Source organism: Trichoderma evansii (genome assembly GCF_050947405.1).
Source record: "Trichoderma evansii strain SZMC 28006 chromosome Unknown GGI43scaffold_10, whole genome shotgun sequence".
NCBI lineage: Eukaryota > Fungi > Ascomycota > Sordariomycetes > Hypocreales > Hypocreaceae > Trichoderma > Trichoderma evansii.
The window spans coordinates 78-26,046 of record NW_028145196.1 but is presented as its reverse complement, the minus strand read 5'-3'; the positions used below and the strand labels follow the sequence as shown (position 1 = coordinate 26,046).

General features: G+C 45.2%; 9 protein-coding genes across 9 annotated transcripts; 5 read left to right on the top strand and 4 right to left on the bottom strand.

Moving 5' to 3' along the window:
• Nucleotides 1–589: 589 nt before the first annotated feature.
• GGI43DRAFT_41127 (serine--tRNA ligase SES1) lies at nucleotides 590–3,071 on the top strand. Its single transcript, XM_083206694.1, has 8 exons — nucleotides 590–959; nucleotides 1,019–1,089; nucleotides 1,149–1,208; nucleotides 1,251–1,310; nucleotides 1,369–1,787; nucleotides 1,843–1,933; nucleotides 1,982–2,350; nucleotides 2,408–3,071. Exons 1-8 carry the CDS (start codon nucleotides 827–829, stop codon nucleotides 2,528–2,530), a joined length of 1,326 nt encoding a protein of 441 aa, XP_083060348.1. The 5' UTR covers nucleotides 590–826; the 3' UTR covers nucleotides 2,531–3,071.
• Nucleotides 2,769–4,787, bottom strand: GGI43DRAFT_41100 (histone chaperone NAP1). The gene is made up of 5 exons (XM_083206672.1): nucleotides 4,396–4,787; nucleotides 4,250–4,329; nucleotides 3,469–4,188; nucleotides 3,088–3,416; nucleotides 2,769–3,030 (listed from the first exon to the last, which is right to left on the bottom strand). The coding sequence occupies exons 1-5, from the start codon at nucleotides 4,437–4,439 to the stop codon at nucleotides 2,980–2,982; spliced, it is 1,224 nt and encodes a 407-aa protein (XP_083060347.1). The 5' UTR covers nucleotides 4,440–4,787; the 3' UTR covers nucleotides 2,769–2,979.
• A 640-nt stretch (nucleotides 4,788–5,427) lies between these two features.
• On the top strand, nucleotides 5,428–10,092 carry GGI43DRAFT_422823 (putative acid anhydride hydrolase; the record flags this gene model as incomplete). The annotated part of the gene is made up of 13 exons (XM_083208158.1): nucleotides 5,428–5,571; nucleotides 5,632–5,758; nucleotides 5,813–6,573; nucleotides 6,678–6,812; nucleotides 6,869–6,935; nucleotides 6,987–7,118; nucleotides 7,174–8,045; nucleotides 8,096–8,249; nucleotides 8,306–8,638; nucleotides 8,698–8,780; nucleotides 8,847–8,981; nucleotides 9,029–9,731; nucleotides 9,800–10,092. 13 exons carry the CDS (start codon nucleotides 5,428–5,430, stop codon nucleotides 10,090–10,092), a joined length of 3,939 nt encoding a protein of 1,312 aa, XP_083060346.1.
• Nucleotides 10,093–10,249: 157 nt separating this feature from the next.
• GGI43DRAFT_41114 (nucleoside-triphosphatase) lies at nucleotides 10,250–11,267 on the bottom strand. Its single transcript, XM_083206685.1, has 3 exons — nucleotides 10,955–11,267; nucleotides 10,742–10,887; nucleotides 10,250–10,619 (listed from the first exon to the last, which is right to left on the bottom strand). Exons 1-3 carry the CDS (start codon nucleotides 11,135–11,137, stop codon nucleotides 10,427–10,429), a joined length of 522 nt encoding a protein of 173 aa, XP_083060345.1. The 5' UTR covers nucleotides 11,138–11,267; the 3' UTR covers nucleotides 10,250–10,426.
• A 1-nt stretch (nucleotide 11,268) lies between these two features.
• GGI43DRAFT_41149 (myosin 2) lies at nucleotides 11,269–16,972 on the bottom strand. Its single transcript, XM_083206721.1, has 7 exons — nucleotides 16,586–16,972; nucleotides 16,363–16,498; nucleotides 16,109–16,298; nucleotides 12,191–16,052; nucleotides 12,053–12,126; nucleotides 11,782–11,996; nucleotides 11,269–11,708 (listed from the first exon to the last, which is right to left on the bottom strand). Exons 1-7 carry the CDS (start codon nucleotides 16,718–16,720, stop codon nucleotides 11,560–11,562), a joined length of 4,761 nt encoding a protein of 1,586 aa, XP_083060344.1. The 5' UTR covers nucleotides 16,721–16,972; the 3' UTR covers nucleotides 11,269–11,559.
• A 565-nt stretch (nucleotides 16,973–17,537) lies between these two features.
• GGI43DRAFT_41147 (PIG-Y family protein) lies at nucleotides 17,538–19,090 on the top strand. Its single transcript, XM_083206718.1, has one exon. It carries the CDS (start codon nucleotides 17,679–17,681, stop codon nucleotides 18,666–18,668), a length of 990 nt encoding a protein of 329 aa, XP_083060343.1. The 5' UTR covers nucleotides 17,538–17,678; the 3' UTR covers nucleotides 18,669–19,090.
• Nucleotides 19,091–19,115: 25 nt separating this feature from the next.
• On the top strand, nucleotides 19,116–20,662 carry GGI43DRAFT_41092 (eukaryotic rRNA processing protein EBP2-domain-containing protein). Its single transcript, XM_083206667.1, has 3 exons — nucleotides 19,116–19,413; nucleotides 19,473–20,136; nucleotides 20,240–20,662. Exons 1-3 carry the CDS (start codon nucleotides 19,231–19,233, stop codon nucleotides 20,539–20,541), a joined length of 1,149 nt encoding a protein of 382 aa, XP_083060342.1. The 5' UTR covers nucleotides 19,116–19,230; the 3' UTR covers nucleotides 20,542–20,662.
• A 619-nt stretch (nucleotides 20,663–21,281) lies between these two features.
• Nucleotides 21,282–23,617, bottom strand: GGI43DRAFT_41087 (zinc finger MYND domain-containing protein). The gene has a single exon (XM_083206661.1). It carries the CDS (start codon nucleotides 23,458–23,460, stop codon nucleotides 21,589–21,591), a length of 1,872 nt encoding a protein of 623 aa, XP_083060341.1. The 5' UTR covers nucleotides 23,461–23,617; the 3' UTR covers nucleotides 21,282–21,588.
• Nucleotides 23,618–24,375: 758 nt separating this feature from the next.
• On the top strand, nucleotides 24,376–25,227 carry GGI43DRAFT_404857 (uncharacterized protein). Its single transcript, XM_083205968.1, has 2 exons — nucleotides 24,376–24,450; nucleotides 24,506–25,227. Exons 1-2 carry the CDS (start codon nucleotides 24,404–24,406, stop codon nucleotides 25,170–25,172), a joined length of 714 nt encoding a protein of 237 aa, XP_083060340.1. The 5' UTR covers nucleotides 24,376–24,403; the 3' UTR covers nucleotides 25,173–25,227.
• Nucleotides 25,228–25,969: the final 742 nt, after the last annotated feature.

Sequence of the window (25,969 nt, the reverse complement as noted above, 5' to 3'; positions counted from 1 at the left end):
CCTGATTCCTATAGTGAATGTAATGTGACATAGCAGGTGAAATCAGTGCTACGGGCGCATACCCTAAATCTCTTCAGGAAGGAACTCAAGACTCAACGCGCCAACAAATTACTACGACAGTAGCGAGATGGCGTAAGCGATTTCTTGGGCGATTTAGAAGGAGAATATAATCTTCTGCACTTACTGCTGTGGGAAAATATATGCATATCTACTATCCAGCGAGGAATATGAGTTTGAGCACTCTCGTGTATTACACTGATACTAAAATGCCTGGTATATCAATAGAACTTTACTCTAAGTTGGCTATTCAGTATCACAAAATACTTGCTGGGTAGTGACAAACCCAAGTAAAATGTGCAGATGAATCACCTATAATCTACTCCGTCATAATCAAAATTTTATATATAGCAAAGCTACTTATAGAGAACATTGAAAATTATACATTTATTCATACATCTTAAAATAGCACCCGTCAAAAATTTTAAGTGCTTGAGAGCGACCTTGGGGCGCTGGCTAGTCGATCTTGTTAAAATCCATGTGCTGTTTGGCTTATTTTGTCCGCCTCCAATACATGTATACCATTGCCGCCCAGCACTAAGGCCAGGGTCTTGCAAAAGAGTCAGACCCCACCTTGCGCACCCCTCCATTTTTGTTTTGTGACTCGACAGATAGAGAGCTTCACTTTAGCCTTCGACCTTTGTCTTTCTTTCTTTCTTTTTTTTTTTTTTTTTTAAAAAAAATCCCAGAAGTTGCATCTTCTGAGTTCGCTTTGAAGTTCAGACAAGAATAGCCCGCACATACTGCTGCTGCTGCAAAGGCCTTTACCATGCTCGACGTAAACGACTTCATCACCGAGCGCGGGGGCAACCCTGAACTCATTCGCGAATCGCAACGTCGCCGTTTTGCCAATGTCGAGATTGTCGACGAGGTGATTGCGCTGTTTGAGGACCATCGCCGAAGTATTTATTGATTCCAACTTCCACAGCTGGTTCGTTTTTGCTAATGCCGCTCGTTACAGCCCAGTACAGCGCCAGCCAGATCAAGGGCAAAATCAACGACGTCCAGAAGCAGATCGCGACCAAGAAGAAGGTAGACTATATCTATATGCCTAGTTCTGGCAGAGCTTTTGCTAACCATAGTTGCAAAAGGCCAAGGAGGATGCGGATGACCTCCTCCAGGAAAAGATTGCGCTGCAGAAAGAAGAAAAGGCCCTTAGCGAGTCAGCGGCCGAGAAAGATGTGCTTCTGAAGGCCAAGGTCAAGTCCATCGGCAACCTTGTTCACAGCTCTGTGCCCGTGAGCAAGAACGAGGTGCGACTTCTCTATATATCCCCTTTCGCTTGACATTCCTCTAACCCATTGATATCAGGATGACAACGCAGTTCAGCGAACTTGGGCCCCCGAGGGCGTTACCGTCGAGAAGCGACCGGTCCTGTCGCATCACGAGGTCCTTCTCCGACTCGACGGATACGATGCTGACCGAGGTGTCAAGGTCGTTGGTCACCGTGGATATTTCTTGCGCCAATGGGGCGTGTTTCTCAACCAGGCCCTGGTAAACTACGGCCTCGAATTCCTCACTCAGCGCGGATACTGCCCTCTCCAGGCCCCTCAGTTCATGCTCAAGGATTACATGGCCAAGACAGCTCAGCTGGACGACTTTGATGAGCAGCTGTACAAGGTTGTGGATGGAGATTCAAAGAATGACAAGTATCTCATTGCTACGTCCGAGCAACCTATTTCTGCATTCCACGCCGATGAGTGGCTGCAGCCCAAGGAGCTTCCTATCAAGTACGGCATACCACAGACATTAAATATAAGTTTATTTGCTAACCATCAATCACAGATATGCTGGTTACAGCACGTGCTACCGACGAGAAGCCGGATCTCATGGCCGAGATGCTTGGGGTATCTACCGTGTTCACCAGTTTGAAAAGGTAAACGCACCCATTCTATCCACTTGTGACGTAGCTAATTTATTCTAGATTGAACAATTCCTGCTCACTGACCCAGAGAAATCTTGGGAGGCATTCGAGGACATGATTGCTGTGTCAGAAGAATTCTATAAGTCTCTCGGACTGCCATACCAGGTCGTCGCCATCGTTTCTGGTGCACTCAACGACGCCGCTTCCAAGAAACTGGATCTGGAGGCCTGGTTCCCCTTCCAGGGAGAGTACAAGGAACTTGTATCATGCTCCAACTGCACTGACTACCAGTCTCGCGCTCTTGAAATTCGCTGTGGCACAAAGACACAGACGGATATCAAGAAGAAGTACGTCCACTGCCTCAACTCTACATTGTGCGCAACGACGCGAACTCTATGCTGTGTTCTTGAAAACTACCAAACGGAAGATGTAAGTCTATAATGAGATGACCGTTTATCAGTCGATGGCAATTCTAACATGCTATAGGGCCTGCGCGTGCCAGAGGTCCTCCGAAAATATCTGCCTGGAGCCCCGGAGTTCATCCCCTTCTCAAAAGAGCTGCCGAAAGAGACTTCGTCACAGAAGACACTTCCTCAGCGAAAAAAATAGGCAAACTAATATTACGGATGTGAGTTGAAATATAAAGGGTGGGAGCTATGTAAAAGAATCAAGATATCACATCAGCTAGTCACATAGAGCCCCAAACTGCATCGTTTTAAACATGGAATCTCTTTTGTTTGTGTCCTCCAACGGGGACGGTTTTTCATTTTTTTTATAAGCACAAATCATTCCGCATTAAACTATTAGCAAAAATACATATTGCCCCTAGTACCTGGTTACTATTATTGAGATACAAAATCTCCGAGTACGTGAAAGACAAACAAACAAAAAGAACATTCTTTTGGGGACGATCACCAATGAAACAAAACATGTAGCGATGTCATTAATTCAGATACGCCATTCCTCTCATCCTTATCCACTTTGCATCATCCATCCTGCGCGTTTCCTCTAATGTGTAGAAAGCTTCCAACTTCTAAATTTGGGGCAGACTCTGCTATTTAGCTCTGCTTGCACTCGGCTGCCTCTTGCTTGGGCTTTCCAGATTCGTCCTTTATCATTATTCGTTAGCCTCGCCACGGACGCTGAAGGGAATAAACAAAACTTACATCTTCGTCAGACTCCTCGTCATCATCGTGATCCTCGCTCATGTCGTCCTCATCATCATCTTCGTCGTCGTAGTCACCGGCGTCCATATCATCCTCATCAAACTCTTCGTAGGCAAGAGCCTCACCAGTGAACCAATCAACAGCACGTGGGATCAATTTTTCCTTGATATCCTCACCAAGCTGGTAGTCCAGCTCCAGACGCTCTTCGATGTCTGATGTAACATCGTCTTCTGGATCAGCCTCGTCGGAAGGGGGCTTGGGAGGGGAGAAGAAGTTGAAGAAGGACTCCGTCGGCACCGACTTCTTAACGATACGGGTCTGCTTGGTGTCTAGATCAGGTTAGTTTGCATTCGAGAAAACAACTCAAAAAGGGCAACTCACTCTTATTCCTCTGCTTCTTAGCCTCAACACGGACTGTCAGGTCCTTGCCAGGGTACCAATCGATCTTGTGGCCCTCAGCATGGTCATAAATGAAGTCGCCACCGTAGCCACTCTCGTTCTGGTAAAAGTATGTCTTGGTGAGAGTCTTGTCTGAGAAGAACTCATTCTCGGCAAACTCGAAAATGAGACGGAAGCCCGGCTTGTCAAGGTACTCCATGCGGATATCGATAAGATGCTTCAAGGCAGCTTCGTCCCGGTCGGTAATCATCTCCGCAAGGGTCACTTGGTTCTTCATGGCAGACAGCCAGAATTCAGGAATTCCGTTGACGGCCTCGGCCAACTCATCGGGCTGTGCGGCCTCCTCAGCGGGCTCCGCTGCCTCTGCTTCCTCCTCGTTGTCTTCATCTCCCCTCTTAACTTCCTCCTCTGTGGGCTCAACCTTGCCGTTGACGATGGCAGATCGCTTCTCGTAAAGAGGAGTAAACTTGGCGAAGTATTTCTTCTCAAGCTGAAGAACTTCCTCTTGGAATTCAGACTCCAATTTGGCATGATCTTTCTGGATGGCTCGCAGCCCTGAAACCCGACGACGGACAGGGGCGGGAAGAGATTCTATGTATCCAGAAGACTGTCCAATGAGAGAGCCAAGTCGCCCTTGAATCATCTGCACGAGTTTGGGGTTTTGCGCCAGGAGAGAGGCGGCAGCTGCTCGTTCCATATCATCTATATGATAGTGACAAGGTTAGATACGCTGGATTGCATCCGTTATCTGGATTGGACTTGCCTTCTTTGATGCTGGCCACACCGGGCTGCTGGGCGCGGGAGGTTATGGGCGCGGTAGCAGCTGGCGTATTCTGCGGTGTACTGAAGGCGGGGTAGTTAGTATCGCTGAAATGCAGTAGAGAAAAATGAAGAGATCTCATCACTCACGGCGCAGTATACTCAGAACGCTTGTTTCGAATAGGCTCGGCCATGATGCTTGTCGGGCGAGCAAAAAACAATGCAGAATAGAAACTGAGGCCGTTGGGGATTGGGAGAATGTGAAAACGGAAAGTTTTGGAGAGGAGGCGTTGGCGGTGGCTAAGAGTGGTGGGGCCTCAGGTTCGAGAAAATTTGGCTAGCGGAGCAGGCCTGAGGCGCGTCAACGGGCGCGAAACCCTCAACAATTTAGTACTGAGTACAGGTACTTCAGGCAGTAGACAGCGCTGTACATTAATTGACAAAAAGATAAGATAAGAAGAAAAAGTTGCTAATACTGCCACCACTCCGTACAAGTGCGTGCACCATCGTTCCGTGCTGATATACCGAAGCAGTTCAAGTAGGAAAAATATTGAAATCCCTTTAAAAAATAAGAATTTTATCATGTAGACTATTTGAAAACCGAAAAAGCCATTTATCAAGCGTCTGGGTTAGCTCTGGCTATCAGTCACTTTTTCACAGTTTTCTATGTTATATCGGCATCTCTATCATGCTGCTTATTTCTCTCTTTTAGTGCTATTTGTATTCCTCTTCCACTAAGCCGGACGCAGTGCCATCCAACGATTAGTAAACGCTATGCCTGTTTCTAGAAGGACAGTATCTAATCTCTTAAAGTTTAATCGCAACTGTTAAGCTATCCACCAAAGCTGCACTGACGCACTGACGCACTAACGTTCTGACGCTCTCAAGTTCTTATCGCGGCTCGCGTTTTTCCTTCACCTCGCGATGCTTCAAGTGAACCCAAAACATCATTAATCTTCGTATTAGCATAAATCCCACTCCATTCACCCGGCGCCAAAGAGCGCTACCTTCCGTACGTGATACTCGACCTTTTTGCCGCCGATAGTTCGTCAAACTGGGTGTTCTGTACGCCTCTACAGTATGACTGCTAGATAAAGTCACCCAGTCCACCATCATACTTTATTCCTCAGGGGGTTCGCTTGATTTCTCGTCATGAACCGTAGCTTCGGATAAAAAACTACTATGGATCACCGTGATACTACGTCGGCAGCTTCGGCCAACTATTCGGCTGCTGTTCCTGCTCGTCCTCGTCCTCCGTATTTGCGCCCCAATGGCAGCCAGAGTAGCTCCGGCATTTTCGACGATGTCGAGATGGCCCACGATGAGGCGAGTAAAAGGCTGAAGGAACCTGTGCGGCGGTATGAATTAACAATGATTGATCTATAGCCTTACTCTGGTCCTATGGCGGAAAGTCTTCCGAGCAGCGTTTCAGCATTTTCCCATCGACGATCTCGAGCCGATTCTACAACTAGCTTTCTTTATTACGAAGGCGATGAAGCCAACAATGAAGCAGGTGCGAGTTCGTGGCTCGAATTATAGCATATACTCTACTAAATCCAGTTTGAAGATATCACCGAATTCGCTGTATCGGCGTTAGACGAAGACGAAGACAACGACGACCACTCGGCAGATGATGATTTCCTAGCTTATAATCACGACTACATGCTTCATCGATGCTCGTCAAGCCAATCGCGTACTTCTGTCCATGCCCATCTTCTTCGCAGGGATAGCAACGTCACGAATGCTAGCTCACACCCATTTAATCGTACAAGCCAGAAGGTTTACGTCGAGAATGAAGATTTGACGATTGCAATCGCCGGGTTCCGCACAAGAACTACGGGCTATATAGCCTATATAGTCCTGTGTATCTTCACTGGAGGACTTGTCTATCTCCTGCTCAGGTGGCTTCCCAGACTGTACATTTCCCTTCTTGGGCAGGCCTGCCCTCTGAGAGACTGTAGCTGGGTTGTAATAGAGAATCAATGGGGAGAGATGGAAATTTCACAAGTCCAAGTCCAAGCCTATGGCCAGCCGCTTTCTTCAGTCTTTGGACTTCCCGAAAAGCCGCTATCCTATGGTCTGGATGATGAAAATGATCCTGTCGTCGATAATCTTCGATCTCTCAACTACCGTTATGTCCGATTTTGCTACCATTCTCTTAAGGATAAATTCGTTTTGCTGAGTGGCTGGAAAGATCCGAGCTGGACTGATATGCAAGTTGTACGAACTGGTCTGGATAGTGATGAGAAGTCGACCCGCGAAATCATATTTGGAAGCAACCTGATTGACATACAACAAAAATCCGTGGGCCAGCTGCTCGTTGACGAGGTAATTGCCAAATCCTTTCGATGTCATATTCCGCCCGTACATTAAAGCTATATAAAGCTCCATTGCCTCGTCTTATGATTATCATTAGCTCACAATTTGCTTAGGTGTTGCACCCCTTTTATATATTTCAAATTGCCAGCATCATTCTGTGGTCGCTAGATTCTTATTATTATTATGCCATTTGCATTTTTCTCATGTCATTTGGAAGCATAGCAACGACCCTTATTGAAACTCGAGCAGTAAGTTATACTTCTTTAATTCGCTAAAGTCTAAATGTGCATCTAACCTTTTGGAGACGATGAAACGCCTACGTGAAATCTCCCGTTTCGAATGTGACGTCCGAGTTTTGCGGAATGGATTCTGTAAGTATTATGAGTATCATCACGAGATAATCCACTGCTGACACTTGTAAGGGACATATATGTCATCTGGGGAACTTATTCCTGGCGACGTTTATGAGCTCAGCGATCCTAACCTGACCCAACTTCCCAGTGACAGTTTATTACTTACAGGAGACTGCATTGTAAACGAGAGCATGCTTACAGGTATGTTTATATTGGAGATTTCTTCTCCCTGCATCTTCGCTAATGTATGGCATAGGGGAATCTGTCCCGGTTTCCAAGATTCCAGCAACCGATACAACGCTGGAAAAACTGGACCTTACCGCATCTCAAGTTTCTCCCGAAATCGCTCGCCATTTTCTATTCTGCGGAACTAAGATAATTCGGGCGAGACGCCCCCAAGAAGATTTGGGCGGCGATGCCGTCGCCCTGGCGCTTGTTGTCCGGATCGGATTTAATACTACCAAAGGCTCTCTTGTACGGTCCATGCTCTTTCCCAAACCATCGGGTTTCAAGTTTTATCGCGACTCATTCAGGTATATCAGTGTCATGGCTGTTGTTGCTATGCTTGGATTTGTTGCCTCATTCATCAACTTCATTCGACTGCAGTTGGAGTGGCACCTGATTATTGTTCGTGCTCTCGATCTCATAACTATTGTCGTACCACCAGCTCTTCCTGCAACTCTGACAATCGGCACTAATTTTGCACTCGCTCGCTTGAAAAAAGCCAAGATATTTTGCATTAGCCCGCAAAGAGTAAATGTCGGCGGAAAACTTGACATCATGTGCTTCGACAAGACGGGTACACTCACAGAAGATGGCCTGGATGTTCTCGGAGTTCGAGTTGTTTCAACCGACAATCATAAATTTAGCGATGTAATTTCGGAACCCCGGTTATTTGAGCAAAGAGAGACAAGTGCTTCTTTTCAGAGCATCTTACAAGCTGCTCTTTATACGATGGCAACTTGTCATTCACTTCGCTCTGTTGATGGCGAGCTTGTAGGTGACCCACTGGATCTCAAAATGTTCGAATTTACGGAATGGTCTTTCGAAGAGGGAAAGCACAATGTTGTGGAAGGCGAAGAAGAAGAGTACGGAAGTCTTTCGCCTTCAATTGCCTCCCCCCCTGATGTAAGTCTTTTAAAGCAGCTTTTTAAACTGCCAACTAACGAAGCGTATAGAAATCTATTCAACTTGGTGTTCTCAAGTCTTTCGAATTTGTCTCGCAACTTCGAAGGTCCAGTGTTATTGTGAGACACTTTGGGAGAAAAGATGGTGATATATTTGTCAAGGGTGCGCCAGAAGCAATGCGTGAAATATGTCGCCCAAGCAGTAGTGAGTAGCCGTTTCTATTGCCCGCATCAACAGCAACGACTAATGACTCTTGATAGTTCCTAAGGACTATGATGAACTTCTTTCATATTACACTCATAAAGGCTACCGTGTTATCGCCTGCGCAACGCGACACCTCAACCGACTGAGCTGGGTCAGGGCACAAAAAATGACGCGCACTGAAGTTGAGCGGGATCTGGAGTTCATCGGTTTCATCATCTTTGAGAACAAGCTGAAGCCCAGCACTGCGGGTGTTTTGAAAGAACTCAAGGACTCTAACATTGCTACTGTAATGGTGACAGGCGACAATATTCTAACGGCCATCAGTGTTGCTAGAGAATGTGGACTTCTCGACCGCCACGCGCATTGTTTTGTGCCTCGATTCATTCATGGTTAGTGCTTCTAAGTATTTGGCCCCCTTTTCTTTTCCTTTGTTACTTACTCTATTTAGGTGACTCTCAGGATCCTACAGCAGAGCTGCAATGGGAGAGCATTGACAATAGCATTTACTGTCTTGACAATACAACTCTGGTGGTAAGCCTAGGCATACTTTTTTTGGATCGAATGTTTGTCTGTGTACTTGATCTAAATTATCAATAGCCGCTCCCAGCACCACCAGAGGGTGACATTTCCCTTCCTTACGACATCACCAATATGCAAAACTATTCGTTGGCTGTAAGCGGCGACGTATTCCGATGGATAGTCGATTATGCCCCAGCCGACATTTTGTCCAAGGTACGTTTGTTTATACCAGTTGAAGGACGAGTCTAACAATTATCAAGATGCTTGTGAAGGGCAAAGTTTTCGCGAGAATGTCGCCAGATGAAAAGCATGAGTTGGTTGAAAAACTGCAGAGCATAGATTACTCTTGCGGCTTTTGCGGCGATGGTGCGAATGACTGCGGCGCCTTGAAAGCGGCAGATGTAGGCATCTCACTTTCACAGGCCGAGGCTTCGGTAGCCGCGCCATTTACATCACAGGTTTTCGACATTCGGTGTGTCCTAGAGGTTATCAGGGAGGGCCGTGCAGCTCTAGTAACAAGCTTCAGCTGTTTCAAATACATGAGCCTGTACTCGGCAATACAGTTCACCTCGGTCAGCTTCCTCTACTCCAAGGGATCAAATCTGGGAGACTTCCAATTCCTATTCATTGATCTTCTCCTCATCCTCCCAATCGCAGTCTTCATGGGCTGGGCTGGACCTGCGGAGAAGCTTTGCAGGAAGCGGCCCACGGCGGATCTCGTTTCGCGCAAAGTCCTCGTACCTCTACTTGGCTTGATGGGTGTCAGCATATTGATTCAAGCTATAGCATACGTTACTGTTAGGGAGCAGCCTTGGTACGTTCCGCCAGAACTGAGCCACGATGAATCTAGTATAAAAAGCTCTGAAAACACGGCATTGTTTTTGGTTTCATGCTTTGAATACATATTCTCAGGAGTTATCCTGAACGCGGGGCCTCCTTTCAGACACCCTCTCTGGGAAAATTGTGAGTTACATCGTTTTTCGTTTATTTTTTCCCCTCCGGGTGCTATGCAGCAAGTCTAACTTTCCCAGGGCCATTCATCGCAACCATAATCTTGAGTTTAGCAGTGACTGGATACATGCTTGCGAGTCCAGCGTTCTGGCTGTATGATTTAATGCAATTGAGCCAAATGAGCTGGGATTACAAGTCGTTCCTAGTCCTATTAGGACTTGGATTTTTTGGTCTGGCCTGGATGTACGAAAAGTTTATATCGCTACGACTTGCGAGATTCTTAGGCGCAGCTAATGAATGGTGTACGGGACGAGCAAAGACCAGGAAGCAGTACAAGATGATACAAGAAGCCATGAAGGTTGACGCGTTTTAGCTGCTGTACTGCGCATTCCCCACGCCTTGATGTATTTTAATGGAAAGCTATACATAGACTAGATAAGCTGCTTCTCAGCGGGCAAAGCTTCAACTCTGGGGATGATGGCCATTCCATCTCTTCGATGGGGCAGAGGATGCTGTCAAGATCTCATCTTGAATACCGGCATTGCCAAGATGGACAGGGACATGAGATGAGTGCAGAAGCGAATCCTTCAAGGCCAGCTCCTGTCCCGTTATATCATCCCCGTAGAGCAGCAGCCTTGGAGTAAGATTGGACATAAAACAAGACTAGGAATAATATTTCGTTAATTCGTAGAGAAAACTGATCCAGCTCAATCAGCGTGGTCTGACTTCCACTGCTTAATCCAGGCTTCAACGCGGTCCATGTTAGACTCCATCTCTTCGGAGCTGTTGCTGGTGAGCTCAACAACGATTTCCTCATCAAAGGACTCGCGCGCTTCTTGCAGCAGCACCTCCATAATCTCAGAATCCAAGTTTTCTTGAAGCTTGATCTCTGGGTAATTTCTTTTATGAGTTTTTGTCAGTTAATTCGCTTTATTCATGTATACAAGATTTATTAAACAGCTGATGAGCTGGGGGAGAGGTGAAAAAAAAAAGTGAAATGAAAAAGATGAAAAATTTTTTACCTGGCCTTAAGACGGTCATATAATGTCGCGGAATCAACTCGCAGCACCACAACAAGATCAATCCAGCTGCGAGGAAACAGATCACAGGCGTGCCAGTCGATTATACAGCCCCCTTCCTTAACGTCATCCTCAATGACATCCAGCAGCTGCATTTTCCCATTTCACAGAGGTTAGCAACGAAGAAGAAGCCTTTTAAGGGACCGCCTGTCTTACCTTGTCTTCGTCGACGATCCAGCTTTGATACTCATCGTCCCAGCCTTCGTGACATTCTTTATCTTTGACAATTTGATTTACAGAAACGTGTCGCAGACCCGTCCTCTCGGCAAGGATCTCGCTGTGTGTGGTCTTGCCCACCCCGGGTGTACCGGTAATAATGATGTTTGGTGCTGAGCGCATTTTCTTGAATGTATAAATTTTGATAGATGGATGCAGCTGGAGAGGAAATTATTTCTAGAAGCGCGAATGCTAGAGCACGGCCACTCCACCCTCTTCCCGCGCACCTTAAAAAGCTTTTTTTTTTTTTTTTTTTTTTTTTTTTTTACGCTGGATTCACTGCGTTCGTAATTATTTTCATTTGATACTAGCGGACACCGCGTAATTGCCTAAATAGGGAGAACTAAATCCGATCCGCTCTATACATAAAAAATGCCCAAATATAATTTGTTGTCACCACATGACAGAAACCCTTTTTTTTTTTCAACATTCGCTAGCCGCTCTCCCAATGCACAGATCAGATCCCCTGGCAGACACTCTTGTCATATCGAGCCTTTTATCTAACATGGTGGACCACTTGTTGATATGCAATCTCTAGATTCCGCTCACTGTTCAGTCTCAGATTCTTCAACCTCCGCTAATTGCTGATGGCCGTCAAAGCCATCAGCTTCGCCCACCTCCAGTTTTTCTTGCTGTGCAATAGCCTGCGCTGAGACTATCTCTGCCAGCCGCTTCAGACGAGGTGTTTGTAACCCTGGATATGAGACATGAGTTATTAGCTCGCTTTTCTACACATGGCAATAGCGAAGGGCCACTTCTTGACTTACATGATGGTGTATATGTTTCGAGTGCTGTAATGACACGAGGCTCTGCAATCTCGTATGGGCCGCTATCTTCCATATCAACTGCCTGTAAAAGCAAGACGTCGCTCTTCTCAGTAACTCGAGATGCCACGGCTTTCATAATCTCTCCGTTAATAGGTTGCTCGTAGTCAGCAACAAGATATTGATTCAGGAGTTTTTGAATCTGGTTTGGTGAAAGCCTATTTCAATTCCTATTAGCGTCAAGACGGGCCATGTAGATTGATTCAAAACGTACATCCAGCAAATATCTTGGATGATTTCAATATCGTTCAGTGTCGCTTTCTTCAGCTGAAGCAGCTTGGTTGCTTGCTAAAAGAGGTTCTCAGAGTTAACATTCTTGCTTCATCGCTGTTATTGGCAGTTTCTTCCTTACCATCAAGTGTTCGAGCTGCAGCGTGCCTTCTGGCATGTCATGGCTCTTACACCATTCCTCAATACGAGTTATGTTATAGTTGATCTGGAGTCCACGTTTCCATGACAGGAAGTTGCGGCGCATAAGCAAATCATTAAAGGCGGTTACACCAACAAGGTGGAGCAGCTCTGTGATGGTTTGTGTAATGATGGAATCTTCCAAGTAGTAGGCCTTCATAGCCCGGAAAACGCTATTCAGGAGACTGAGAAGGTTATCCATGCTATATGCGGGTGCGGAGTTAGACTGTAGCAGCTTGCCGAGGAATCGGTTACTCTCATTGGTAATGAATCCTGGTAAGGATTGGGATTCAATAATGGCTGGAATAATCATCTTCTGTAGCTTCTTTTTCAAAACCTTCATCCAGGTGTGGTAAATGTTGAACTCGAGACTTTCAAGGTCGTGCTTGACAATCTCCAGCAGGCGATCATACTCGTAGTTGTCCGTCTTTTGTGTCTGATACCAGTCTTCTGCTAAAAAGACAAAGGAGAGCATCTCGTGGACGTTAGAAAGCCAGAACGCGCCAGGGTTAATGGCCTCGTCACCATCGTGCTGCATCACCTCCTGTTGGATTGACTGCATCACATTGGCGAGGAAACGCTCTGACTCTTTGACGAATCCATTGTTCCACATTTCGGAAGTTACCAGGTTTATGAGATATGAGGGGAACAAAACCTCTTTATCAGAGGGAGGGGGGTTTGTGTTTGGTGACGGTATCTTCAAGTTGCGGATGAGGCCCATAGTAACCTCTTCATTGAGGCCATCCTCATCGGCAAGGAGGCTTTCAAGTTCCATTTCAATATTGTCGACTCCGGGAAGGAGAGTGGATCCTGATAGATGGTTTTGACGGCTGAGAGAGCTTGTAACAGCCATGGAGACTGGCCTGGGGTTGTAAGTTCCGCTCAAGCGGTCCAGCTCGCGAGGCTCCGCGCCAGCGCTTCGGCGCTTCGGTTTCTTAGATGCGACGAGATTGATGAGTCCGCTGGTCGCAGCTGACGTAGTGCTAACACCATTAGTGATATCACCATTAACACCGTTGAGTGATCCGTTGCGCTTCGCCAATTCCAAGGCATCCCGAAGCGCATCTAGTTCCTGTCGAAGGCTCATATTGTCTCTCTCTCGCTCCAAGTTGGTCTCTTTGGTTGTCTCTAGCTCAGAACTGGTTAGGCGAAGTGATTCCCTGAGCTCGCGTTCTTCTTCCTGCATACGCTTGATGTTCATAGTCGACTCGTCGAATGCTTGCTGAAGCTTCTTCATTTCGTCTTCCATGGCTTGAAGGCGAGCAACCGCAATACCTGCTTGGTTGGCCTCCGTTTGTAACTCCTTGGTTCGCGCCTCGAGCGCATTGTGGCGATTCTTCCATGATTTGAGCTGGCCTTCGTAGCTTTCCACCTGCGACACTAAATTCTTGTTCTTCTCCTTCATCGATCCTAGGTTCTGGGTCAATTCGACAACCTTGTTCTCCAGCTTATACGAAATTTGCTTCAAGTCGCGAGCTTCTTCTCGCATGTGCTTGTATTCTTTGCGAGCACTCCTACCGCGCCAAAGGCTTTGAATCAAAACCACCTTCTTGCGATACTGTCTCCAGGTGCGAAGCTGTGTGCGAGATCTCCATACCCTCTGGATAATGATTGCAGCATTTCCTACTCTTGTCTCCATGATATTCTTCCTACGGAGGTAACCTTTAGCGACTGATTCAAATAGAATGACATCATTCCTAATCCGAAGGAATTCCTTGCGCTGCTTATATCCACGCCAAACACGCTGGATGGTGGTTGCGGCGCGAATGGTTATTAACTCTTGAATGTGTTTCCTCGCGATATACGCCCGAATCGCCGACTGGGTTTGAACGATGGACTCTCGAGCTTCCAGATAACGACGACGGTAATACTTTGCCCGCAGATTCTTCTGAATGAGAATGGCGCATTCATTGAGGCGGCTAGTACGTAGATTTTCTAGGAAAGCAAGCATACCAGCACGGAAGAAGATTTTGGTCAGACCAAGCTGATACTTGTCCATTCCCTTCTCAGTACTTGTGCCCAACGCTTTAGACAAAATGGCATCAGCCATTTGCCGAATTTCAGAGGTCAATTGGCTCGAATGAACAAGCATGTAATACCGCAGAGCAAACTCCTCATAAGTCCAACGAGTCGGGTATCCAGCACAGCTAATACGGACAGTCTCGAGAACACCACAAGCACGAAGCTGGCTGAGAACCATGGGACCTTCGAACTGCCAAGCTTCTTTGGCCTCATTAGGTTTGATACATCTGATGTAGTGCACATCTGTGTTGTTGATAGTGTTCATCAGCTCTATCAAGGAGGATCGGAAGATTCCTCCCAGAGTTGGTTTCCGGTTTACGGCTACGCCAATCTTCCTACCAGCAGCAGGTTTGACGGCATTCGATGACGCGGATGCCAAATCCTTTTCTCGAACGGCTGATGCCGCATCTAAAACTTGTTTCAAAAATGAGTTGCTTGTAGCGCGCAAGACTGCCATATGCTCATCAGGCACTGTATCTCGGTTCTTCTCGATGAATCCCTCAGACTCATATGTGACATCAACAGCATAGTGGCATACGGTAAATGCTGACTTGCCAAATCTTGGTTTCTTGAAGAAGGGCTGCTTTTTCTCGGTTGCAAAATTGTGGTGAAGCTTGGTGACAAATTGGTCATCTGATCCCATTGGAAGACGCGATTCTTCATCTAAAAGAGAGAGGATGCCCATCTTGCCTTCAATCAGATCAATACAAGGCTGGTTGTCTGAAAAGTCAATGAAAGTCCAGTCGATCTGCTCTCGTAGATACTCTTCTTGCTCGAGCTTGAATACGTGCTGGTTAAACTCTTGCTGGAGCTTTTCATTGGCATAGTTGATACAAAACTGCTCAAAAGAATTCTTTGCAAAATGCTCAAAGCCGTAAATATCTAAGACGCCAATAAACGAAACGACGCGGCTCAAAATCTCTTCTGTCGCAAGACTGAGATTGATAACCTCAACGAGCCAGTCGAACATGCTCGAGTAAATAAACTTGGCGACTGAATCACGCACAACGATAGCTTGTGCCTGGCTAAGATTGGATGTAATCTTTTCGCCTCGAGTTACGAGCTGCTTCTTCACAATCCACTTGGAAAATTCAGTGGCGTCAACTCCCAGTATGCCACAGGCCAGTTCCAGGGATGGCTCATTTGGAGCAAGGACACTGTCATTTCGTGAAGCAGTGATCTTGACGTTACCCAGATGAAGCAAACCAGCCAACAGCTTGAAAATCTCAGACTGCTGTGCTTCGGACACGCCAATAGTGCTTAAAGACTTCTTAGTAGCGTCAAATTCAGCTTTGTCGTCTACACCATCAATGGTTGGGCAGTTGCCCTGGTTCAAATACTCAAACTGTTCAATAGGGAGGATATGCAGCGCTTCCCGCTCTTCATCTGAGGCGCCTGCAACCAACTGATAGAATATGTGGTAGTTTCGCTCTTTGAGAGGCTGAAATACGAGACGTGATCGCTCCAGCAGGTATGTACGGATTTTGGCGCCAATGATGTTTGTCTTGTCATCAAACATGATCTCAAGGTATTTGCCGAATCGCGATGAGTTGTCATTACGGGTAGTCTTGGCGTTACCGAATGCCTCCATAATAGGGTTGGTTGCCAGAATCTGTTCCTCCGTCTCACTCATAGTCTCGGATCCTCGCTTGCGGGCACCAGGGTTATCTGGAGCCTCTCTCGTGGCGAAGTAACGCATAATATACTTGGCGCTCACTGTCTTTCCAGCACCGGATTCGCCAGAGACAACAATAGTTTGGTTTTTGCCATCACGGAGCATGTCCCTAAAATAGAACCTGTCAGCATCGAGCGCGACTTGCAAGCTGTGGTGGCACCATACATGAAGGCCTCTTCAGCAATCGCAAACAAATGAGGGGCCTGCGTTGCGCGCTGCTTCCCAGCGTAGACTTGCACCATGCCAGGGACATAGAGAGAGTCAACCCGAGCAAACGGGTTGGTTGCTATCAGGACGATACCACTGTAGGTATAGATCTCCTTTTGTAGGTAGCGCAATCGAATGGCCTGCAACACTACTCGCCCAGACTTGTAAGCAAAGTTCCGTAGCAAGAGTTCAAGATGCGGGGAGCTACATACCGGCCGGCTCGTTAAGATGCGACAAGTTAGTAAGGTCATCGCTCGCTTCCAGGATGGTCGGGTTCATCAGCGGCGGCAGTGAGGAATCGGAACCGCCACTCTCTAAAGCCTCCGTTGAGACTTCAATGGTCCGAGTCTACAATATCGGCATTCAGTCAGCTAGGGCCATCTATGCGGGGAACTTGGTTTGTGTGGCTCTAGGCCGTGTAGACTGCGTGTATACCTCGCCATTGTCGAGCTGGAAGACTAATTTTGTTTTGGAGCCCTCTGCGGTCTTGCTGACGAGCTCAGAGGCCACCCAGCCCTCGGCAGCGTCAGGCTGCCACGCTCTCGTACCGACATCGTAGGTCGCTGCCATGGAGGAGCTGGTCAGGCGGGAAGCTAGAGCTAGAAAGAGTAAGACAGAAAGAAGCTGATAAAAACTAGACGGCCTGACGATGAACGAGAGACATTCATGGGCAAGTCGGCGCCAGGTCTGGTGTAACGATGAAGAGGTGTAGATGGGTAAAAATGAGTGCCTTCGCAGAAGTTGCGGCGGTGAGAGTGTTGTCCACTTCTCTTGAAGATTAGGGGATAACACCAGACTGGAGAGGCTGGACTTTTCGACAGGATGCTAGTAAGGGACAAGTGCCAGGCCAGCACGCACATCCCGCCTCTGCACAGTGCCGCCACATGAGGGTCAGGGGTTCATTGGTGCCTCTTCCCATATGGGTAATGCCACCCACGGTTGGCTGCTAGGAGCTCAAGCGGCGGCTGGCATAGGCTAGAGCGCAGGCTAAAGCTCATCATATGCCAGAGCATTGGGTGGTGAAATCTACTGGTGAGGAGCTACCTATCTGATATGACCTAGTGTCGGCCGGTTTATGCCTCTCTTGGGGCAGACCAAGTCTCTCTGTTTGCTTGCTGTTGGCCATAGGTGTTCCTTCTCCTTTGCAGTGATGCTACCACCTACAGCTACAAAATATTACCTGGCATTACTGCTGGGTATTTTATTAAGAAGAGTGCAATTTACAAGGGGGAGCTCAGGCTTTTGATTAAGGTACTTCCAGACTCCATATATCTGCCAGGCACACCTGGGTATCTGCTTCCCCCTCACTGCCAGGGCCCTACTAAAATACCATCCATGGATCCCATTGTTAAAAGGGGATACTATTTCTAGTGGGCTACAAGTAAGTCACACCCCCACCCTCCACCCTCCACCATCTTAGCTTGGGGCCATTTTTCCTCACTGTACGGAGTATTCTCAGATCTGATTGCAACAGCGCCTTTGCTTACCCACGCGATTGCACCGCCTGATCCCTGGGCGGGCAGCCCCTATGGACGCCTGTGTAAATTCACTCAGATTCCCCAACGCTGCGCTAGAGGGACCGCCCTCCGAGTCTCAGGCCTCAGTTCATCCTCGCAATGGAGAGCCGTCTAATCCTAATCCGACCCCAGGCATCAAATCCGACTTTATGAGAGCGTCTGCCGACAAGGAACCGGTCCAGAGAGATGAAGCAGAGGCATCGGCCACCCATGTGCGTGCCTTAGCAGCCGTCGCCCAGCAGCAGAAGGCTCGGCGACGCAGGGGATCTCTCAGAAAGGTGGCCCTTCTGGGAAGAGGTGCACAGCGCGATAGGAGAGACAACTGGCCGTTAGCTATTGAAACAGATTCAATACCTGACGCATCTGTATCTAAGTCTGCTCGCTTCGAACCTGGTTCTGACATCACTGTGCATAATGCTCTTGGCCTCAACATCCCCCCCATATCATTACGGACAAGCGAGTATGCCTCGACACGCTTTAATTCTGGCTTGGGCCGAAACGAAAGATCGGCGGACGTGTACAGCTTGACAACGGATGAGGAGGATATAGTCCAGCTAAGACCTCACGCCTCTCCGTCGCTGCGATCCAGTCTTCCTCTATCATCAGGATCTGAGTCCTACTACGCCGGACCACATACAGCTGAACGCCAGACGTCGCTGCAAAAGGCCAAATCTCCACTCTCCTATTCCGCCTCGTCGCTGCCCCAGCCAGGTGCAGGCTGGGACTACGCCGAGACTGAGTGGTGGGGCTGGGTGGTTCTAATAGTAACTTGGTTCGTTTTTGTCATGGGAATGGGCTCTTGCTTCGAAGTTTGGAAGTGGGCATGGGATGTAGGCAAGACGCCATATGCGCCACCTGAGTTCGAAGACGACGATACTCTGCCAATTATAGGATACTACCCTGCGCTTATTATCTTGACGTGTGTTATGGCTTGGGTATGGGTTGTAGTCGCTTGGGTAGGCATGAAGTACTTTCGACATGCAAAAATTAGTGGTGATTGACACCATTAATCGTATTCATTGGCACACATGCTCTGCTATTATTCTTTTTTTCAGGACGCCTTTGATGCGTTTCATAACCACGACGAAAAACCAATAGACATGTTTATCAGTTATAGTACAAGTTGGTTTACATAATATTCAATATTTAGTAGGATTGGTCTAATGATTTAATAACTCTAACCGAGTAAGCTTTGGAGAGAGAGGGGAGGGAGATGTTCTGTGAAGCAAAAAGAAAAATAGCTATATTATTTTACTTAAATTCCTTCAATCGTGTGACTTTACATTGTACAGCATCTAACAAAGCACACCTGTAGTAGGTAGTAGTAGTACTTTCTGGCAGTATTCCAGAGACCCGCTTATTCTCCTACCGCTTTCTAGGAGAGCTTGCCTGATACGCTCGCTTTCTCACCGCCCTACAGGCGGTGGGGACAAAAAATTACTTGGGACGGCAGAATACTGAGATTTTCCTAGGCTCGTCTGTGGCAGAGTAGTACTTTCGAGAGCTAAGAAAAAAAATCTTGCTGCACCATATAACCATATAACTCAACAACAAGAGGCCAAAATGGTGACAAAAAGCAAACTGAAGATGGCCTTGGCCGCCGAAAAGGGAATTGACTTTTCAAAGTTGAAGCAGCAGAAAAAGAGCAAGGAAGCAGCCAAACGAAAGGCTAGCAAAGAGCAAGACAGCGAAGATGAGAGTGATCTGGATCAGCCAGGCGAAACTGCCGAAGACGACGAAGACAAGGTTGGTATTGTAATTCTCCTAATGTTTTTTTTTGTTCCCATGCTGATAGAGTCTCGCAGATGAACCTTGACGCGATTTACGAGAGCGATACATCGGAATCTTCAATTGAACTTGAAAAGAAACTACCCAGAAAACCAAAGACTGCCCAAGCCCCTGCACCAGAGGCGGCAGATGAAGAGGAAGATGAGGAAGATGAAGAAGAAATCCCTGTTTCCGACCTTGAAGATCTCGAGGAAGAGGAAAAGGAGGATATTGTCCCCCATACCCGCCTGACCATCAATAACACAACTGCTCTTCTGGCGGCGCTCGAGAGAATATCAATTCCAACAGACAAGAGCGCTCCATTCGCATCCCACCAGTCTATCGTCTCCGCTACAGAAACTTCTGAATCCATACCCGACGTATCAGATGATCTGCAGCGTGAACTTGCCTTTTATTCTCAATGCCTGGAGGCCGTACGACTGGGTCGATCTCGACTAATTAGCGAAGGAGTGCCATTTTCTCGTCCGAAAGATTACTTCGCTGAGATGGTCAAAGAAGATGCCCATATGGAAAAGATCAAGACAAAGCTGGTAGAGGAAGCATCTGCTAAGAAAGCAGCGGCTGAAGCACGCAAACTTCGAGACTTGAAGAAGTTTGGCAAACAGGTGCAAGTTTCCAAGCTCCAAGAACGACAGAAGGCCAAGCGTGAGACCTTGGACAAGATTAAGACGCTGAAGCGAAGTAAGTTGCGGCATATCCAGTATCTTTCTTACATACATGTTGATATATGGTTGTTGTTGTTATGACTATTATTGTCAGTTGGCTAACCAGCATTATCTTATAGAACGCCAAGAGCATAATTCTGATGTTGGCACAAAAGAGGCCGACATCTTTGATGTCAGCGTGGACAACGAAATCGCCAAGCATTCACAGCGCTCTGGGTCTACTCGACAGTCAGGAGCTCGTGCTCCGAACGCAAAGCGTCAGAAGAAGAACGAAAAGTTTGGGTTTGGAGGGAAAAAGCGACATGCAAAGTCAGGAGATGCCGTCAGCTCTGGTGATCTCTCTAGGTTTGATGTGAAGAGAATGAAATCCAAGGCATCAAGGCCAGGTAAGAATAGGAGAAAGGCTGCCGCTCTCAAATGATTGTCACGAGGCTGTTAGCTGTATTATCTTCGTCTTACATATCTGGTGCTCAATTTCTGAGTATCAATTGGCCGCAGCCACAATTCCTTTGATTTTGCAGTTCTTATTGGGTACCATACTGGAGTTGATTGGCCCCAAGTTGTGTCTTCATCAATAGAGAAGCGAATTGGCCTCAGCTTCATAAAATCTCTGAGGTCACACAGGTACATTTATTAATTTTCATCGGTGTATTCTGTACAAACTAGAGGCACACAATGAACTTGCTTAATATTATCTCGTGCCAACTTCCGCCAGTAAACTCGCTATAGAATAGGCTATGGCCCATAGCCAGTCTTGCAGATGTGATTTCAAGTCGCCTCCAACTTTTCATGCACATTATTCTATATCTTTTATTACCTGTCCCATCATCAGATATTTTATAAAGAGGAGTCATGAGGAGAAGTATACCATTCGTCGAGGACAGGATACATGCATGCAAAGGGCTTGATTATACAGGAGCCAGCGCGAGAACGCTTCTTACGCTTCTTACTATTGCGACACTGAGAGATGTAAATTATGATTTTAGTTTATAACTGTATTCTAGAATGATGCAAAATAAAACTGATGATGTATTAACAAATAACCCAATCATGACCCCCGCCCTCACTTAGCGATGCCTTTACATCAATAGGTAGGTATGCAGGCATATATATCATATATTCCAGTTTGTCTGTCTGATGCCTGAGTATAGTGCCGGCGCAACAGAATATACTTGCTATAAAACGCCTAGACTTTGAAATAAGATAATCTCAGAAAGAGCAAATTACCAAATTGAAACTAAAGGCAGTGCCAGGAGCACAACTCAGCGCCCCATGATTAAAAACCCAATACGCCAAGACAACCAGTGGTATCGAGAAGAAATGCTATGCGATAATGAGACGCTTAATAATGTAATGAAGTCGCAATTTTCCAAAGAAGATTTCAAACCAAAAGCCGTGTTTGAATGAGCTGATTTTTTTATATAAAAAAAGGAGGGGAAGAGGCAGTCCATTGTAGCACGGTAAGCCATCATTGCGCTGCAGCTACGCACCAATGGCGATGAAAAGCCCAAGCGCTTTTCTGACAGTCTTTGCTGCAGTACTTTGTTCGACGACACCGACGACATTTGGCAAACTGCCGGGTGAATTCCTCCCATTTGCCACATTGATAGTATGCGCATTGTCGAATTCCTCCGCGTGTGTCATCTTTTCGACACAGGTTCCGCATCACCACTCCAGCCCAGTATTGCATATCTGTGCTATGGTGCCTGACAGTAAACTTTTCGACTAACGGAAATAAATTGAAGTCATCTTCAAGCAAATATTCGTCGTCGCTCTCGGCTTCGTCTTCAGTAGAAGGTGCTCCTTCTTCTCCTTCTTCTTCGGTATCTGGATCAAAGAGATCGTCCCCAATTGCAAGAGTCGGCACAAGGTGGCTCTTCTGAAAGTATGTACGCAAGCAACAATACTTGGAAACATACGCCAATAGCTGCAGAGACATAAGCACATCCTCTTCGCGGGGCATTGCAGATAACAGCTGAGGATTGGGTATGAGATGTCGGTCGAGTAGATAACGAGGGATCGTAGAGCTTGGTGTTGGAGGATGTGGTGTAACACCCAGAGTAGGACGATTAGGAGAAAGGCCCACTGGCGCAACCGTGTTATGCGTGATATTGTCTCTGATGCTCCCATCAAGGTTTGTACGGTGAGCAATATTAAAAGTCTCAGCGTCTTGATGGGCTTCAGATGCAGTAGGGTTATTTAGGTCCAGCGAGTCTCCTGTTAAGATGGCCTCGCTGTCATCCATCGTGATGTCTTGAATCCCCACTGTAGATTGTATCTCTGCAGCTCCCGTCATTTCAGTATCTGGGGCTTCATCAGATGGCATGCTGTCCCCATTAAAGTCGTCAGACTCAGCTGTTGAGTTCTGATGTCTGATTGATGGCCGCCTTCGCGACCTACTGACTGTGACGTCTAGATTCGTTGCAGATCGTACTGTCGGTGGCCGCAGTTGAAGCAAAGGAACGGGAGTTGTGGGAGATGTAGGCTGAGTTACCAAGTCAACAGCACCAAGAGCACTGATGGAGGTCAGACGATCTACATCGCGCAAAGCTCGAGTGAAGCCGTCATTGCTATCCGCAACTGGGGCGGTAGCGAGAGTATGAATCTCCTGACGTGCTGTAGTGGCATATGGCAAGTCGGTTCCTTGTGCATTAAGGAGTTGGTGGTTTTGTGTCAAAGTTGGACGATCTATATTGGCGTAGATGTGGGAATAGGTCGCCGAAGCCGTATCGATATTTTGTCCGTTTGAATTAATAGAGGGGCCGGCAAGAGCCTCTGGTGCATCGGTGGCGGATGACGATTCTTGTCGCATGGCATATCTCGGGTCTCCATCTCGAGATGAACGGGGAATGTTAGAGGGCAGAGCAGCTTTTGAATGCCGGTGATCGTGGTTCTTGTGCCGGCGGTGGTGATCATGTGCCTGCTTTTGTTTTAATTCATCGGATTTTTCGCGACAGCTGTCTATGACTTTGATATAGTTATCAAGGATCGTGGCTATGACAGGGACCATGTCTGCCTCCACTACCCTAGTCCGCACGTTCTCTGTCCCTCTGACGCCGATATTGACAACACACTGGAAGGCGAGATTCCACTTCCAAATGCTCATCATATCTCCATTTCGCCCTTCTTTGAGGATACAGACCAAACGTTCGATTCCTCCATCGACGGTCAGAATATCGCGAATACGTGCCGAAGATGTTGTGAGATACGCAAGGTGATTAAGGGAATTAATAAGCGGTAATGTAGATGTACAATCGAGTGCTCGGCGATCGTATAAAGCTGTGGTTATTCCCACAGACGCCTTGTTGACGTTGGGGATGCTGAAATTGACCTCTCTCATAATGGATGAGCGAATTCAGTCAAAACCAGCCGAGGCCAGCCACAGCAACAATATTGCGACAGGTCACACCAAGGGTGGTGGTTTCAAGAGGTAGCTATAACCCGGATCGGCGTGAAGAGATGAAATTTGTCAAGCAACTCGCGATTATGTGCGATCCAAGAGATGTAGGTATTCGAAGGCTGCAGTCAGGTTTGGTACGGGCCAGTTGACTGCGTAAGGCTCAGATCGCGTGATCGTTGTTTGCAATAATACCGCTACGAGAGCCGGATGAAACAAGGTCCAAATCCTGATGCTATCGCCTCGAAAACTGCTATATGACAATGATGGATTATTGGAAGAAAAGTTCGACGGAAAGTTATCGAAGAAGCGTGGCGTTGACCCTTAGCTTGGCGGCTGTTTCAGGCAAGGATTTGGGCGAGGGGGCGAGTTCCATAAGCGCTCTTTGGATGAGAGGAAATAAGGGAGGCAAAACAAGGGAGAGGAATGAGAATAGTCGAAGCAAGACTCGTGCTGTTCGCTCTACAGCACTTGAGTGGTAAATCGAGATAGGTCAGGCCAGGAATGTACCGGCGTCGATGATGATGGAACGTCAAGCCAGAAAAGAGGCGCGAATAGTGATGGACGTTAGCGCCGATGGGAAATAATTAAGGGCTGATGATATTAGTGAGCATAGTTTTGCATAAAAACAAAGTACCGGGTACGAGCTCTATAGCTTAGATTTATTAAAGTAATTGAATTAAATATAAATATATATATATATATTAATAGATTAAAAATATTTAATGGAAAATGTTTAATAAAAATATAAAATTATATATTAATATATTAATATATATTACAAATTTCTATGATTTTTTATTGGTTTATAAAAATAGTATCATTTAACTTGTATACTGTTTAAACCTAGTACGAAAATTTCAACTTCAACCAAAACATATCCATCATGCCTCACAAGCACAAGTTAAAAAAAGGCAGCGACATCGAAACGCAGTATGTTATTCAACAAGTATATAAAAATTACTACCATTATCTAATTTATACCTAGGTTCGATCTCCCACCAACGGAGAGCGCCCGGCCTCTCCCTGTAACCAAGCGAAATGGAATATCATCTGGAAAACAAATTGCGAAAAAGCGTCCACGTAGTTCAACAAAAGGCAATGACACTCCGCGAGCATTTAGACGACTTATGGCAGTAGCCGGAGGAAAGAAAATCAGATCAGGCTTAGATGACGGCGACACTGCGAAAACAACAACACAAGATGCTAATGTATCAAGCGAGAAGCTACAAATTCGTCCTGGCGAGAATTTAGGAGCATTTGCCAGTCGAGTTGATGCGGCCCTGCCAGTATCAGGACTTGCAAAGAAAACCACAACTAAAGACGGTAAAGATGAATTAGGCTTAAAGGTTTATCGGACTCGCAAGGAGCGCAAAATGCATAAGCTTTATGACCAATGGAGAGAAGAAGAACGGAAAATACAGCAAAAGAAAGAAGATGAGCTGGAGGAAATAGCTGAACGAGATTTAGAAGATGATGCTGCCGGCATTCTTACCTCTGCCGCATTTCAAGATGAAAATACCCAGGGTATAAAAAGAAAAGGGAAAAAGAAAAGAAAGCAAGTGGAAGAAGATCCTTGGTTAGTATTAAAAAAACTAAGAGCTGAGAAAAAACCAAAGATCCATGAAGCTTCTTTACCTCCTCTTAAAATTTAATATTATATATATATATATATAATTATTTTAATAATAAAAAATATTATTTAATAAATTAATTAAATTAAATATTTAAAATTTTATTTTTGTATATTAAAAAAATAAATATATAATTTATATTTTATAATAATATAAATTTAATTATTATAATTATTATAAATTTATAAATTATTAATTTAAAATTAATATATATTATATTTTTAATATAAATAATAAATTTTTTTTTTAATATTATAAATATTATATAATAATTTTATATAAATAAATATTTAATTTAAATTATATTTATAAATATAATTATATAAATTTAAATAAATTATATAAATTAATATATTAAAAAAATATATTTAATTTTTAATTTAATAATAAATAAATAAAATAATATTTAAATATAATTATAAAATTTAATTAAATTAATTATTAAAATTTTTTAAAATTAAATTATGTAATTTATTTAAAAATATTAAAATTTAAAATATAATTTATATATTAAAATATAATTTTATATTAATAATTTAAATATAATAATAAAAAATTTAATAAAAAATTTTTATTAATATATAAATTTTTAATAATTTTTTTTAAAAATAAATAAAATTTAATTTTTAAACAAAATTAAAAATAATTTTATAAAAAAATTATTAATATTATTTATAATATAATAAAATAATTTTATAATATATTTTATTTTATAATTAATTATAATAAATAAAAATAATAATTATAATTATAAATTAAATTAAAATTATTATTTATAATAAAATTAATAAAATTATTATAAAATAAAAAATAAAAAA

What these genes read in the sequence shown, in the direction of transcription:
- GGI43DRAFT_41127 (XM_083206694.1), top strand. Translation starts at nt 827, where the DNA reads ATGCTCGACGTAAACGACTTCATCACCGAGCGCGGGGGCAACCCTGAA. An exon ending in AGATCGCGACCAAGAAGAAG is followed by an intron (nt 1,090 to 1,148) that starts GTAGACTATATC and finishes TAGTTGCAAAAG; the next exon opens with GCCAAGGAGGATGCGGATGA. An exon ending in TGCCCGTGAGCAAGAACGAG is followed by an intron (nt 1,311 to 1,368) that starts GTGCGACTTCTC and finishes CATTGATATCAG; the next exon opens with GATGACAACGCAGTTCAGCG.
- GGI43DRAFT_41100 (XM_083206672.1), bottom strand. Translation starts at nt 4,439, where the DNA reads ATGGCCGAGCCTATTCGAAACAAGCGTTCTGAGTATACTGCGCC. An exon ending in CGTTCTGAGTATACTGCGCC is followed by an intron (nt 4,330 to 4,395) that starts GTGAGTGATGAG and finishes CCCCGCCTTCAG; the next exon opens with TACACCGCAGAATACGCCAG. An exon ending in TGTGGCCAGCATCAAAGAAG is followed by an intron (nt 4,189 to 4,249) that starts GCAAGTCCAATC and finishes ACTATCATATAG; the next exon opens with ATGATATGGAACGAGCAGCT.
- GGI43DRAFT_41114 (XM_083206685.1), bottom strand. Translation starts at nt 11,137, where the DNA reads ATGCGCTCAGCACCAAACATCATTATTACCGGTACACCCGGGGTGGGC. An exon ending in GGATCGTCGACGAAGACAAG is followed by an intron (nt 10,888 to 10,954) that starts GTAAGACAGGCG and finishes GGGAAAATGCAG; the next exon opens with CTGCTGGATGTCATTGAGGA. An exon ending in TATGACCGTCTTAAGGCCAG is followed by an intron (nt 10,620 to 10,741) that starts GTAAAAAATTTT and finishes AACTCATAAAAG; the next exon opens with AAATTACCCAGAGATCAAGC.
- GGI43DRAFT_41149 (XM_083206721.1), bottom strand. Translation starts at nt 16,720, where the DNA reads ATGGCAGCGACCTACGATGTCGGTACGAGAGCGTGGCAGCCTGACGCT. An exon ending in TCCAGCTCGACAATGGCGAG is followed by an intron (nt 16,499 to 16,585) that starts GTATACACGCAG and finishes CCGATATTGTAG; the next exon opens with ACTCGGACCATTGAAGTCTC. An exon ending in TGCAGCTCGAACACTTGATG is followed by an intron (nt 12,127 to 12,190) that starts GTAAGGAAGAAA and finishes AACCTCTTTTAG; the next exon opens with CAAGCAACCAAGCTGCTTCA.
- GGI43DRAFT_41147 (XM_083206718.1), top strand. Translation starts at nt 17,679, where the DNA reads ATGGACGCCTGTGTAAATTCACTCAGATTCCCCAACGCTGCGCTAGAG.
- GGI43DRAFT_41092 (XM_083206667.1), top strand. Translation starts at nt 19,231, where the DNA reads ATGGTGACAAAAAGCAAACTGAAGATGGCCTTGGCCGCCGAAAAGGGA. An exon ending in CCGAAGACGACGAAGACAAG is followed by an intron (nt 19,414 to 19,472) that starts GTTGGTATTGTA and finishes AGAGTCTCGCAG; the next exon opens with ATGAACCTTGACGCGATTTA. An exon ending in GATTAAGACGCTGAAGCGAA is followed by an intron (nt 20,137 to 20,239) that starts GTAAGTTGCGGC and finishes ATTATCTTATAG; the next exon opens with AACGCCAAGAGCATAATTCT.
- GGI43DRAFT_41087 (XM_083206661.1), bottom strand. Translation starts at nt 23,460, where the DNA reads ATGAGAGAGGTCAATTTCAGCATCCCCAACGTCAACAAGGCGTCTGTG.
- GGI43DRAFT_404857 (XM_083205968.1), top strand. Translation starts at nt 24,404, where the DNA reads ATGCCTCACAAGCACAAGTTAAAAAAAGGCAGCGACATCGAAACGCA. An exon ending in GGCAGCGACATCGAAACGCA is followed by an intron (nt 24,451 to 24,505) that starts GTATGTTATTCA and finishes ATTTATACCTAG; the next exon opens with GTTCGATCTCCCACCAACGG.